This window comes from Crocuta crocuta, unplaced genomic scaffold (assembly GCF_008692635.1).
Source record: "Crocuta crocuta isolate KB4526 unplaced genomic scaffold, BGI_CrCroc_1.0 scaffold119, whole genome shotgun sequence".
In the NCBI taxonomy this organism is placed as follows: Eukaryota; Metazoa; Chordata; class Mammalia; order Carnivora; family Hyaenidae; genus Crocuta; species Crocuta crocuta.
The window spans coordinates 8,577,921-8,590,963 of record NW_027551562.1 but is presented as its reverse complement, the minus strand read 5'-3'; the positions used below and the strand labels follow the sequence as shown (position 1 = coordinate 8,590,963).

Below are 13,043 nucleotides of genomic sequence, written 5' to 3'. Positions count from 1 at the left end.
AGCATTCAAAAAGAAGGAAATTTTGACCCTTGCTACAACATGGATGAGCCCCAAATACATTCTGCTAAGTGAAACAAACTAATCACATAAGGACACAGAGTGTATGGTTCTACTTACATGAGGGACCCAGAGCTGCTAAGTTCATAGAGACAGTAGGTCACCTGGGTGGCTCAGTTGGTTAAGTGACTGACTTCGGCTCAGGTCATGATCTATGGTCTGTGAGTTTGAGCCCCGCCTCGGGCTCTGTGCTAACAGCTCAGAGCCTGGAGCCTGCTTCAGATTCTGTGTCTCCCTCTCTCTCTGCCCCTTTCCCCTGTTCATGCTCTGTCTCTCTCTCTCTCAAAAATGAATAAACATTAAAAAAATTCACAGAAACAGAAAGAATGGTGATGGGGGTGGGGGAACGTTGTTCACAGAGTACAGAGTGTCAGGTGGGAAGATGGAAAAATTCTAGAGGCAGTTACATAACTATGTGAATATGCTTCATGCCATGGTGGTAAATGCATGTGTTTTACCACAATAAAATTTTATTTTGTCCATTTATGTTGGACGTGAAATGTCTATCACTGTGGCTTTCATTTGCCTTTTCCTGATTGCACTGAGGTGGGGCATCTTTCTTTACATGGCTTGGCTGTTAGAATTTCCTCTTTATAGATACCGATTTGAGCATTTTTCCCATATTCTGCTTGGGTTATGTGTCTCTCTTACACATGGATTACCCGTTGTCTCGCTATCATTTATTGGGGAGCCCGTCCTTTCCTACCACCCTGCAATGGCACCTCTACCATATTTCCAGTGACCCCGTACGTGTGGGTCTGGTTCTGGGTGTGATCACAGTCCATCTTTCTTTTCAGCCCTGTGCCAGGCCTGTGCTGACTGTAGTCTTTTTTCCCGTCCACAGATTTATTGAAATATAATTCATACACTGTACAAGTCACCCATTTAAATCTACAGTTTAGTGGTTTTTAGTGTGTTCACAGAGCTGTGTGGCCACCGCCCGTGATAGAACTTTCATCAGCCCCCAGAGAAACCCTGAGTCCTGTCAGCAGATGTGGTTGTGTGTGGTCTTGCTTTTGGGTGGGAGACAAATGCCCCCCCTCCGTGGTGGTGAGTCCCCAGAAATTTCCTGGCTGTTCCTGACTGTAAGTCACCTTGTTATATTCCATGAAAAATCTGGTAGGAAGTCTGATCAGAGGAGCGTTGAATCTATATATCGAGTTGGGGAGGATTAACATCTTTCTTCTCTTCGTACTCCTGAAGATGTCTGGGACCCTGTCTTTCCCTCTGTCCGGAGCCTGGCACGCGGGAAATCCTCACTAAATGTTGGGTATGCAAATGATGCACTTTTATGCATCATTAATTTCAACCCGAGCCTCTGACAAAAACGAAAACAACCTTCGTGAAACTACGCGACTCGTGGTCACATAGCCTGACAGCCAGGGACACACTCGGGGGACCTGTGCCTGCCTTCACCGTCCCCCGCCACCCAGTGGGCTAGCAGCATCCTTTCTGCTGCTAATGTGTGTTACGTGGCCGCTTTGAATTTCATGAATTCGCTCTTACCCGTAGGTGGCTTTTCTTAGGTGGGCCGAGGCGTCGCGTGTGCACGTGTTAACAGGGTCTGTGTTTGGGAGAGCGCGTGCCTTGTGTGGCGCCCCTGCGGAAGCTGGGAACGCCACAGCGGAGGCTGGAGCTTCCGTTGTGACTCAGGATTCTCAGCTTCTGTAACCTGTGAGCCCCTGAGTTTGGGCGCGAACATATTGAATGACTTGGTGACACTCTCTGCGCAGGACTGGGGAGAGAAGGCCTCGGTGCTTGTCCTCCATCGTTTCTTCTTTCCCCTGGGCTCGTGGGCGTTCGTGCTCCGCGGTGCACGGGGCTTGCAGGTGCTGCTGCGACGTGGTGCTTGTCCGTAAGGCCTGCCTGCAGCCGCCTGGGACCTCCCTTTGTCTCTGCCTGGTGAAGGCCTGGACCAGATAAGTGTTTTGCTGTTGCTTTTATTTTATTTACTTATTTTTAAATCTTTATTTATTTTTGAGAGAGAGAGAGAGAGAGAGAGACAGAGCATGAGTGGGGGAGGGGCAGAAAGAGAAGGAGACACAGAATCCGGAACAAGCTCCAGGCTCTGAGCTGTCAGCACAGAGCCCGACGCGGGGCTCGAACCTACGATCCGTGAGATCCTGACCTGAGCCAAAGTCGGACGCTTAACCGACTGAGCCCCCAGGTGCCCCTGCTGTTTTTTTTTTTTTAATGTTTTATTTATTTCTGAGAGAGAGAAAGACAGCGTGAGCAGTGGAGGGTCAGAGAGAGAGGGAGATACAGAATATGAAGCAGGCTCCAGGCTCTGAGCTAGCTGTCAGCACAGAGCCCAACACGGGGCTTGAACCCATGAACTGTGAGATCCTGACCTGAGCCAAAGTCGGATGCTTAACCGACTGAGCCACCCAGGTGCCCCTGCTGTTGCATTTAAAGCCCTGCCTCCTTTTGAGAAACACAAAATCTTAAATCTCCGCCTTCAGCCCTGGCCCTTGAGGGTTTGAGGGGTCTCCCAGGGGCAGCTGTGCCTCTCTGTTCTTTCCGAGGCAGCATGGAAGAGAATGTTCAGAGAACAGCTGCTGGGAGGGGCGACGGGTGGGGCAGCATGGTGGGAGCTGTGGGGCTCAGGCTCAAATGCTGCCTCTCAGGGGGCCTCTCTTTGCGTCAGGTCCATCACCAGTAAAGTTGTGGTGGTGTTACAGGGAGGTTTAAGTGAGATACTACACATATAAACCGTTTATGTCCTAGGTAGACTGGAGTTCAAAGCCAGGTCTTCTGATTTCTCTGTGGTTCTTTTTTTTTTTTTTTTTAATTTTAGTGTTTATTTATATATCAGAGAGAGAGAGAGAACATGAAGGGGGCAGAGAGAGAGGGAGACGTAGAATCGGAAGCAGGCTCCAGGCTGCACGCTCTCAGCCCAGAGACCGACGTGGGGCTTGAACCTACAAATTGCGAGATCATGACCTGAGCTGAAGTCAGACACTTAACTGACTGAGCCGCCAGGTGCCCCGACTTCGCTGTGGTTATTTTCATTATGTCCCGCCGAGGGGATGAGGGAGCAGTTTCGTCATTCAGTGAACGTTTCTGAGCGCTGTCCGTCCGGCGGCCCCTGGCCTGGTGTTGGAAATAGAACGCTTTTTCTGCAGGACCTCAAAGCCGAGGCTGGGAGCCGCGGTGCTGTGATGAGAGGCACGGGGGCCGCGTGCTGGAGTCTGAGGACAGATTGTAGCCCACGGCTTTGCGTGGGGCTCACCCTGCGCCTCGGTGGTGAGGGTCGGAACCACCCCAATCCCAGGGTGGGCTGGCGCCTTCAAAACCCGTGCACCTCATAGTCCCCCTCCTGTCTCTGGGCAGGGCCTCCACCATGAGCGTCCCCGACTACATGCAGTGCGCTGAGGACCACCAGAGCCTCCTCGTGGCCGTGCAGCCGGTGGGCGTCGTCTCGGAGGAGAACTTCTTCCGGATCTACAAGAGGATCTCCTCCGTCAGCCAGATCAGCGTGCGGGACTCCCAGCGGGTGCTCTACATCCGCTACCGGCACCACTACCCCCCTGAGAACAACGAGTGGGGTGACTTCCAGACCCATCGCAAGGTCGTGGGCCTCATCACCATCACGGACTGCTTCTCGGCCAAGGACTGGCCGCAGACCTTCGAGAAGTTCCACGTGCAGAAGGAGATCTACGGCTCCACGCTCTACGACTCCCGCCTCTTTGTCTTCGGGCTGCAGGGAGAGATCACGGAGCAGCCGCGCACCGACGTGGCCTTCTACCCCAACTACGAGGACTGTGAGGCGGTGGAGAAGAGGATCGAGGACTTCATCGAATCCCTCTTCATTGTGCTCGAGTCCAAGCGGCTGGACAGGGCCACAGACAAGTCCGGGGATAAGATCCCGCTTCTCTGTGTCCCGTTTGAGAAAAAGGACTTTGTGGGACTGGACACAGATAGTAGGTAAGTTTACCCAGGGGCCCAGAGGCTTCGCGCTCGGGCTGCTTCCGGACATCAAGAAGGGATAAGCAGATGGTACAGTTTTATTGCAGCGGGGGGTGGATGGGTGCAGTCCGCGGTTTTCAGACCTGTAAAAATGGGTCAGCTTTCGGTTAAGGGAAATCCTTTCGGGGTTAGTGTGTACACTTACTCCCCCGTTTCAACGGGGACTCCTGGTGGGAACCCTGAGCCGCTGTCCAACATGGGGGACACTTGGCTCTTGAACCCCAGAGAGGTGGCCAGTGTGAGCTGAGTTGTGCTGTAAGTAAAATGCACACCACGTACTGAGACTTCGTATGGAAAAAAGAGAGGATCTCATTAATGTATTTTTTTAATTTTTTTAAATGTTTATTTATCGTTGAATCAAAGAGAGACAGAAAGCACTAGTAGGGGAGGGGCAGAGGGAGGCAGGGAGAGAGTATCCAAAGTGGGCTCTGCTGTCAGCACAGAGCCTGACATGGGGCTTGAACTCACAAACCGTGAGATTATGATGTGAACTGAAGTCGGATGCTTAACCAACTGAACCTCCCAGGTGCCTATTAATAGTTTATACATATCAAATGATAATATTTTACATATNGCACAGAGCCCGATGTGGGGCTCGAACCCACGAACCACGAGATCATGACCTAAGCGAAAGTCGGTCGCTTAACTGACTAAGCCACCTAGGTGCCCCTAGTTTTTACTTTTTTAAAAATGTTCATTTACTTTTGAGAGAGAGCGAGAGAGAGAACGAGTGAGCATGAGTAGGGGAGGAACAGAGAGAGGGGGAGACACAGAATCTGAAACAGGCTCCAGGCTCCGAGCTGTCAGCCCAAAGCCCGTCGTGGGGCTCGAACCCACAAACTGTGAGATCATGACCTGAGCTGAAGTCGGACACTTAACCCACTGAGCCCCCCAGGCGCCCTGGTTTTTTACTTTTTAAACTGTGACAATTGAAAATTTTATTTCCCTGGCTCGCATTTTATTCCTGTTGGACAGCACTGCATTAGTGCCTGGTTAGAAACTGTTGCTCAGTCTCATCCCTTTGATTTATCGCTGAGGCGCCGAAGCAGAAGCAGAAGAGGCGGCCGAGCTCGGAGCGCGCTGAGCGGAGCGGGAAAGGAGCCCCAGCCACCCAGGCTGGGCGTGGCCCACGCCTCGGGTCCCTTCGTCCTGCCTGACACCCGACAGCCACAGCGCCCGAGTCCTCACAGTCCTCCGAGGCGAGCGTCAGGGTGTCAGAGCACCACCAGGACTTCCCAAAGAGCCCTTTGTACAGATGAAAGTGTGCTCACATTCTCTGTTTTAGAGGGGGCGTTGGACAGAGCAGGGAAGGATCAGCCTCACTTTCCCCTGAGACTCACTCAGCACCTGAACTTCGCCCCAGCGCTGTTGCAGGTTAGCTCTCCTGCGCTGTTTGTTCCCCTCTCTGGGCCCTGCTCTGCCTCCCCGTGCTGCGGCCCCTGTGGCATCCGTGTGCACAGGGGGATGACGTGGGATATGCTTTGTGTAGAGGAGGTGCCCTTTAGTGAGGGGCAGTGTCGGCTTCGCGGCCTTGGGCACTGAGTCTCTCAGTCCCCTTCTTCTTCTTCTTTTAATATTTATTTTTGAGAGAAGGAGAGAGAAAGCTAGCAGGGGAGGGGCAGAGACAGAGGGAGATGGAGGATCCAGAGCCATCCAAAGCGGGCTCTGCTCTGACAGCAGTGAGTCCGATGTGGGCCTCAAACTCATGAACTGTGAGATCATGGCCTGAGCCAAAGTCAGATTGAGCCACGCAGGTTCTCCTTCTTCTTCTTCTTTTAAAGTTTATTTATTTGGAGAGAGAGAGAGAGAGAGAGAGAGCGAGCAAGAGAGCGTGTACACCCAAGCGGGGAGGGGCAGAGAGAGGAGAGAGTGAGAATCCCAAGCAGGCTTTGTGCTGTCAGCACAGAGCCCGACGCGGGGCTCGATCCCATGAACTGTGATGTCACGACCTGAGCCGAGATCACGAATCAGATGCCTCACTGACTTGAGCCACCCAGGTGCCCCTGTCTGTCCCTTTCTGCAGATTGTGGATGAGGGTCTCCCAAGCGAGGCTTGAGTGACCCAGTGTGTGTGCGGGCAGAGTGTGCTCGCTGCAGAGTAGGTGGGCAGTAAGTCTCCTGACTTCACCTAAGGTCAAACACTGCCTTTCTGCTTGTTGGTAAGTTGGAGGAGAAATTGTCACAGACCTGAGAACACCAGGCCCCAGCTGGCCCTGGGAGTGGGGAGTGCAGAGTAGCCCAAGCCCCACCTGGTACTTTGCAGGGCCTGGAGTGGTTTCATTTCCTGGCCACGCATGTTTACGTGGCCTCAGGGAAGGGCCAGGCATGATACATCGTGACCTATACTCAGTCCTCGCAGTGGCCATGTAGTCTACTTGCTGCTGCTCCCCTTTTATGCCTCAGGGCTGGGGTGGCAAGGGGTAGGAGCCGGGCAGCCGTGNCGGGCGCCCTGGCCGCTGTCCCTTAGCACACGGGCTGCCCGGCGTCCCTGGCTGCAGTGGCCTGCGGCCTGGACACAGACTGGCTTGTCCCTGCCGCCCGGACCAGCTGGGGCATGGCTGAGGCCTCAGGGGCAGCTGGGAGCCCCACTCTGACCCTTGACCTGGGCGTTCTCCTTTGCTACACTAGGCGCCGGTGACATATTCTAGTCCTCGACTTCTTGGCTTTGAGGTTGCAGGCCCACCAGAGAATGCCAGCTTGTTCTTGCCCTTTGAAATCTGTGCTCACAGTTCAGAGGGAGTGACAGGGCTGTGTAGGGACACTGCCTGGCACGTACCAGGCAACAATATCAACAGGCATTTAGTGAGAGCCTCCGGGTGCCACGCGTGACTCCAGGCCCCGGAAACACAGCAGTGAATTGAACTGGCCTCTCGGTGGGTCCGTTCTGTTCCCGGTGCTGTAAACACAGCTCTCTTTCGACCTCAAATCAAATACATTCCTCCTTAGTCCGCTTAGCACTGCTGCTCCCATACTCTACAGAGCGGGCTCTGCTCCTGCAGCTCTTCGTGGGAGGGCCCAGCTGAACTGCCATGGTTTGCAGCTCACAAGGACGTGTCTAGATGAAGGCCAAGTTTGGGTTGGTGCACTGGCCACACCGATAGGCCCTGGGGCCGATTTGGCTAAGTGCAGGCCCCTCACTCCCTGGTCCCGCGGGGTGCGGGGGTCTTACTTGAACGTCACGTGTGCCCCTGGCCTCCTGGAAGCCTGTGGTAGATTCCTGGACACTCAGTGTTGTAGCTCTCAAAGTTATTTTTGTTCTTGTGTGTTTCTAATTTTTGCTTGTTCCTCTTTCTTTTCTTTTCCTTTTTTTCTTTCTGTCATACCGCCCTGTGAGTATGTTGTTGGGTCTGAAAAGGTAGGCTGTGAACACATTGCATTGAAAACAGCTCGATTTCCCTGTGTGCTGCCTCCTCACTGCCTTTACCGCTTTTTACCAAAATTTACTGCTGCCTGAATCTGTATATTACCCTGGTCATCTTTTTATTTTTGAATTTAAATTTTTTTTTTTTTTAAATTTAAATTTTTTTTTTTTTTTTTTTTTTGCTGTTTTTAGCACGTAACCCATTGGTGTTTGATATCGGTTATAAAAATACTTGCTTTGGGGAACTTGTTCGGTATTACTTTGCATTTGGCGACAAATGAGCCCCAATTCATCTTTTCTGTTGGTTTTGAGGAAGTGAGACGCTAATTGATTTGGGCGGCTTCGCGGGTGCCTCTTAACCTGGGAAGCCTCAGACTGCAGCGCCTCGCTCCTTTCAGGCATTGGAACGAGCATATCGGGCACGCGTTCCCTGGCTGTCACTGTGTGATGTGCATGGTGGTGCTTTGGCGCCCGGCGGTCACCGATGCGGGGCTGCCAGCGTGCGAGCGTGAGGGCCACGGAGGGGTGCTGTTGGGGGGGGGGCACGGTTGCCAGCCACCTTCTGCCTTCCCTGCAGCATGCCGCTTACCTCACTTCTTAGCAGCCTCCCCTCGTAAGAGGGCAGAGATGTCCAACAGTCTGCGCGGGTCTCCTGCCCCCTTTATGACGGTGACTCTTCTAAGCGTTAGGAAAACATGGCCTTCTCAATAGCCAGTTTGTTTGCATCTTGTGGACACAAGAACCTCTGCAGTTGACCGTAGTTGACTTTCTGCGTTAGCCAGTAAGCATGCGGACAGGCCGTGGTGTTCACCTGAGCGGTTGTACGGGCCCTTACCTGTACCAGCCTTTACTCTTAATGTTTATTTTTGAGAGAGAGAGAGAGAGAGAGAGAGAGGGAGACACAGAATCTGAAGCAGCTCCAGGCTCTGTGCTGTCAGCACAGAGCCTGACTTGAACTCATGACCCATGAGATCATGACCTGAGCTGAAGTCAGACACTTAACCCACCAAGCCCTCCAGGCGCGCCTCCAGCCTTTATTCCTAGTGAAACCCTGTGTTGGTGAGAGCCATTTCTGTTTGTTGAGGCCAGTGTCTGTCACGGACGGGCGTGTCGTCACTTTGCCGTGGCCGGACTCCGACAGTTAACCAGGCTCAGTCCCGGAGAATCTTGGGCTGACCTGGCTCCTTGTGTCTCCCCTGGCCCAGCTCCCCCGTGGGGCAGGGCTTTGCTGCTACCGCCGTGCTGGCCAGGACGCCCTGTTTTCTTCTATAATCCTCTGGTCCGAACGGGAATACCTTTGTCCTTCACTGACTTTGCCTCAACTGAGACTGGCTGGACCTTCAGAAAGATTCCATCGTGTTCTGGGGTGGGGGCTGAGGCAGGAGCGCGGTGTAACGGGTATGAGAAATTGAAGGTGGCCACATTCAGAAAGGCAGGGCCAGGGTGCTGCGATGGCCGGGTTGTGGCTGGGCCACAGGACCTGGCACACTGCTCCCTAGGCCCCAGCGGACGGGTGTAAGGGTAGCCGGGCCTGGCTTCCTCCCTTCTCCCCTTCTCCCCTCTGGCAGGCAGGCCTACTCAGCGGGAGCCCTTCTAGGCCTCAGACCCTTCAAAGTGCAGACGATGGCAGAGCCATGAGCCTCTTTCTCTGGGCCTCCTGTGTGAGACCTGGGTGCCTTCCCACAGTGTCCGTGCCAGGAGAACCGTCCCTCTCTTCAGAGGGCTGTGACACTCGGCACACACTTGCCGTGAGCCTGCTGTGTCCTGTGGAGCAAAGTTGAGGTATGCTTAGGGACGGAAATGTCACGGCTTGTCACTGATCATGGTGCGTTGGCAGGGTGAGGAAAAGAGGAAATCAAGTAAGAAAGTCAGGGTTTGGACCTGAACGACGGGGTGTGTGGTGGGGCCGTCTGCTGGGGGGGACTGGGTACCCACGGGGGTCAAATTCCAGAGTACACGTTGGACGTGTTTTTACTTGACTATACTCGTTCGACGTTCAAGTGACCGTGTCAAAGAGGCGATTGGATTTATGAGCCTGGAGTGCAGGTGACAGAGTGGACTGGAGAGACACCCTGGGCGGGGTCCGTGTGTGGCTTGCATTTAGAACCCAGGGTGTGGGTGGGCTCACCTAGCGAGGTGTAGACTGGGGCCGGAGGAGGGGCCGGGCTGTGACCAGTGGGCTGGAGGAAGGCCCGTCGTGGAGGTTAGTACGCATCATTCCCAGGAGGCTGGGATTTTAGGAGCCGGCGCCATTGATCTTCAAAGTGCTGGCGGGCAGAGCAGCTGCTGGGGAAATCCGAGGGGGCTGGTGTGCCGGCCCCCCACCCCGGGAAGACAGCTTCTGCGGCGGGAGGGCGGGGGGAGCCCCCGGGAGCCAGAGTCCCATGGTGGGGGCCGGACGAAGCGTGCTGGACCTAGAGGGAGGCCGCAGAGCCCTGAGGAGTGGGGGAGCCCCCGCCTCCTGGTCTGTCCCGTGGAGCAGGAGGCACAGTGGGTAGGGCCCTGGGGGCATTGGGAGCCGGAGCTGACTTGTATGATCGGTGGATAGTTCTGGAATAGTCTCTCCCCACAAAAGACCTGAGAAGACTCCTGCGTACATTGATAGTTACTTTGGAGGAAGCAGTTCAGCCTTGATCCTTCTACAGGTTAGGCACTATCTGCGGGTTCGGAGAGTGAGGGTCTGTCACAGGGCTTCTGCCAGGAGGGGGGGGACATGACAGTTTCCGACGGGAAAGGGGCGGGGAGGGGGAAGGTCAGCCTTGCTCCCTGCCTGTGTCACTCAGCACCAGAGCAGCATTTGTAGGCTGAGCCACGTCTCCGAGGTTGACAGTTACGTTACTGGAGGAGGGAAGGTGCATTTGGATGCTGAGTCCTTTCCGGGAGGAGACGCACCGAGTAGGCCTGGCAGTGACCGCCTTCGGAGGGGACGCCGTGAGCTGGCTGGAGCGCGGCCACTTCTCGTGTGCACAGCGGCGTGCGTCCTGAAGTTCTGTTCCGGTGACGTCGTTGTCTCATTTTACGTCAGGGGAGGGTGAAAAGTCCCCGCGTGTTGGTATCCCAGCGCGATGTTTTCACAGGTGTTAAGTGGGGCCTTTGCTCCCCGTCAAGCCGCGTGGCTTGTGACTCACGCGTGGGAATCCTTGAATTCAGGGCTTGGGCTGTGTTTGCTTTCCGTCCCCCGTCTGTCCTCTCGTCCTTCCCTTCCCCCAGATGCTCTCAGAGCGGCTCTGAGTGGGGCAGATGGACAGACACCCAGGCAGTGGCAGCGCAGTCGTGTTGCGGGGGGCCCAGCCACGGCCCGAGGGAGGTTTCCAGGGGACAGAGGGCTCTGCGTTGCGTTCTGAAGACACGATGAGAGTCAGCCGGGCGAAGGGACCAGCAGGGAGGCTCTGGTGGCGGGAGCAGCCTGGGCGGAGGCCTGGGGGCTTGTGGGGGTGGGGCTTGAGGAAGGTGCCCTGTGCTGGGGGGCCCGGGTCCATGTCCCAGGCCTCAGGGTGGAGGCTGCTCCGCCGGAGAGGACACTGCAGAGGGCCTGGGGTGCGGGACTTCGGAGGAGCTTGGGTTTGATTAGAACTGACAACAGAGGGAGGCAGCGAAGGGTGTCAGTGGGGAGTGGCCTTTGGGACAGGGTTCGTGGTTTCGCGTTCTGCACAAAGAGGGGGTTGGGCCAGGCAGTAGCCCCTCCGTCCCTTTGAGACCCATCTGTCCATCTGTTTATTTGTAACACGTGCTGCCGAGTGTCCAGGGGAGAGGAGGCAAAATGCACGTGCATTTTTGGGGCTGACAGATGTCAGAAGGTGGTCCAGCCAGAGGGTTCTGGGAGCACAGCTGGAGTGCGGAGGCCGGAGGCAGGGAGGGCCTCCTTGAGAAGCTGACCGGCACGTGAGCTGAGGCCTAGAGAGCGAGGTAGCTCGGCAGAGGTGGGGCCTGCGCTCGCTGGGGTAACGTAAGGCTGCAGGCCGCAGGGGGGCAGTGGGGGAGCCAGAACTGTACCGGGGAGCCTTGAGGGGTTTGAAGTGGGGGCTTCATCAGGTTTATGCTTTGGGAAGGCCGCTCTGGGTGTGTGTGAGCATAGCCGGGACGGAGCGGAGCAGGGGCACCCAGTGGAGACAGCGGGAGCTCGTCGGAAGGCTGTGGACGTTTCCAGAAGAGAGAGCGAGGCCGTCCGGTTGGGGANTGAAGGTGATGGAGTTTCCTCTTTTCTCTCCCCTGCCACACGTGACGATCTTAGTGCAGCCAATACCGGGAACAGAAAAACTAAATTCTGGGGTCGCCAAAGAGTTTGTAGAGTTTGTTAGAGTTAGATCTGTAGAGATTTAACTTTGTACTGAGATGTGTCAGTAATACTCACTTAGCTAGAAACTTCACGCCTTTTGGATTTTCATAGGGGTTTTTATTTTTGATACGATTGTTTTCTTGGCGAGAAAAAAATTCATATAGCTGCTATTTTTCTTGAAAAAAAATCTTTAAAGAAATTTAATATTCAAAAGAATAGGAATATTTTGATACAATTTCTTTGGTTTCCAGTTGATACGGCGTGAGAGGCCTTTGCATTATTTAGAGCACATCCTTGCCAATATTTAAGGAGGTGGTGCCCCCGCCCCCCCCCAGGTGTTATTGCAGCTGACTCTGAAATCGTGAAGATAAAGGTCTTATTTGCAAAAGCCAGTGGTTGGCTTCTGATATGCAGGATCACTCTCTTTATAAAATAATAATAGGTTTGAATTTAAGAAAGTGGAAGGCGATTGATTTCTTAAAAAGCTGAAACATAAACTTTGCGAGGGAAGATCCCACTGTAAGATCGTCTAAGGGAACTAGGTGGTGGAAGTCACATGTACCTCGTACCTCGAGGAAGTCACTTGGCAGGTGTTTTTGAAGTCGGGACCGTTCCAGCTCACATACTGGCAATGATGGTTGCTGCCTTTCATGTACACAGCCTAAAGCTGCGTTTTTAGCTTTTTTTTTTTTTTTTTGGTAGTAAGAGGGTTGACTAGTGCTTGGCCAGTGTGCTTTGGGGGCAGAAGCTGTGCATTAGTAATGACACGTCTCCACGCGTTGTATTTTTCAGACATTACAAGAAGCGGTGCCAGGGGCGCATGCGGAAGCACGTGGGGGACCTGTGTCTCCAGGCCGGGATGCTGCAGGACGCGCTGGTGCATTACCACATGTCCGTGGAGCTCCTCCGCTCCGTCAACGACTTCCTGTGGCTTGGAGGTAAGAGCGTCTCATGAAGACAGCAGATGTGTAATTGCAGCAGCTGTTGTTTGCAGTGAGCGAAGACAGAACAAAGGTTCTGAAAGTGAAGGACGAGGGAGGAGAGGCGGTGGGCTGTCTGGCCGCTGTCGGGGATGGTGGGGACAGCCCTCCTGCCGTGCCTGCTGTCGCCTCCTCCCCCCCCTGCCTGCACCAGCACACACTCTCCTGGATGGCGGGCCGCTGTTCCGTGTTTCTCTGGGTTTGTTTGTTTGCGAGCACATCTTGCCCCTGCTAAGCCATTCCCACCATAGTCACCTCTTAGCCGCATTCTTCAAACCCCGTGTGCAGCGGGCTGGTGGACGTCAGCCAGATGTGGTGTGTCCACGTGGTGGCGTGTCGTTGAGCCGTGAAAATGTGAAAAGATAAAGCACAGGGAGGATAGTCAGACATACTGTAGAGTG

At 54.4% G+C, this 13,043-nt stretch overlaps 1 protein-coding gene across 2 annotated transcripts in view; it reads left to right on the top strand.

Annotated features, from left to right (window-relative positions):
• Positions 1 to 3,396: 3,396 nt before the first annotated feature.
• TRAPPC9 (trafficking protein particle complex subunit 9) overlaps positions 3,397 to 13,043 on the top strand; it is a 544,285-nt gene continuing 534,638 nt past the window's right edge. For both annotated transcript variants that reach the window (XM_077749979.1, XM_077749978.1), the window contains exons 1-2: positions 3,397 to 3,984; positions 12,455 to 12,600. In XM_077749979.1, coding sequence (XP_077606105.1) covers positions 3,401 to 3,984; positions 12,455 to 12,600 — 730 coding nt within the window. In that variant the 5' untranslated portion in view covers positions 3,397 to 3,400. The remainder of the gene's footprint in view (positions 3,985 to 12,454; positions 12,601 to 13,043) is intronic.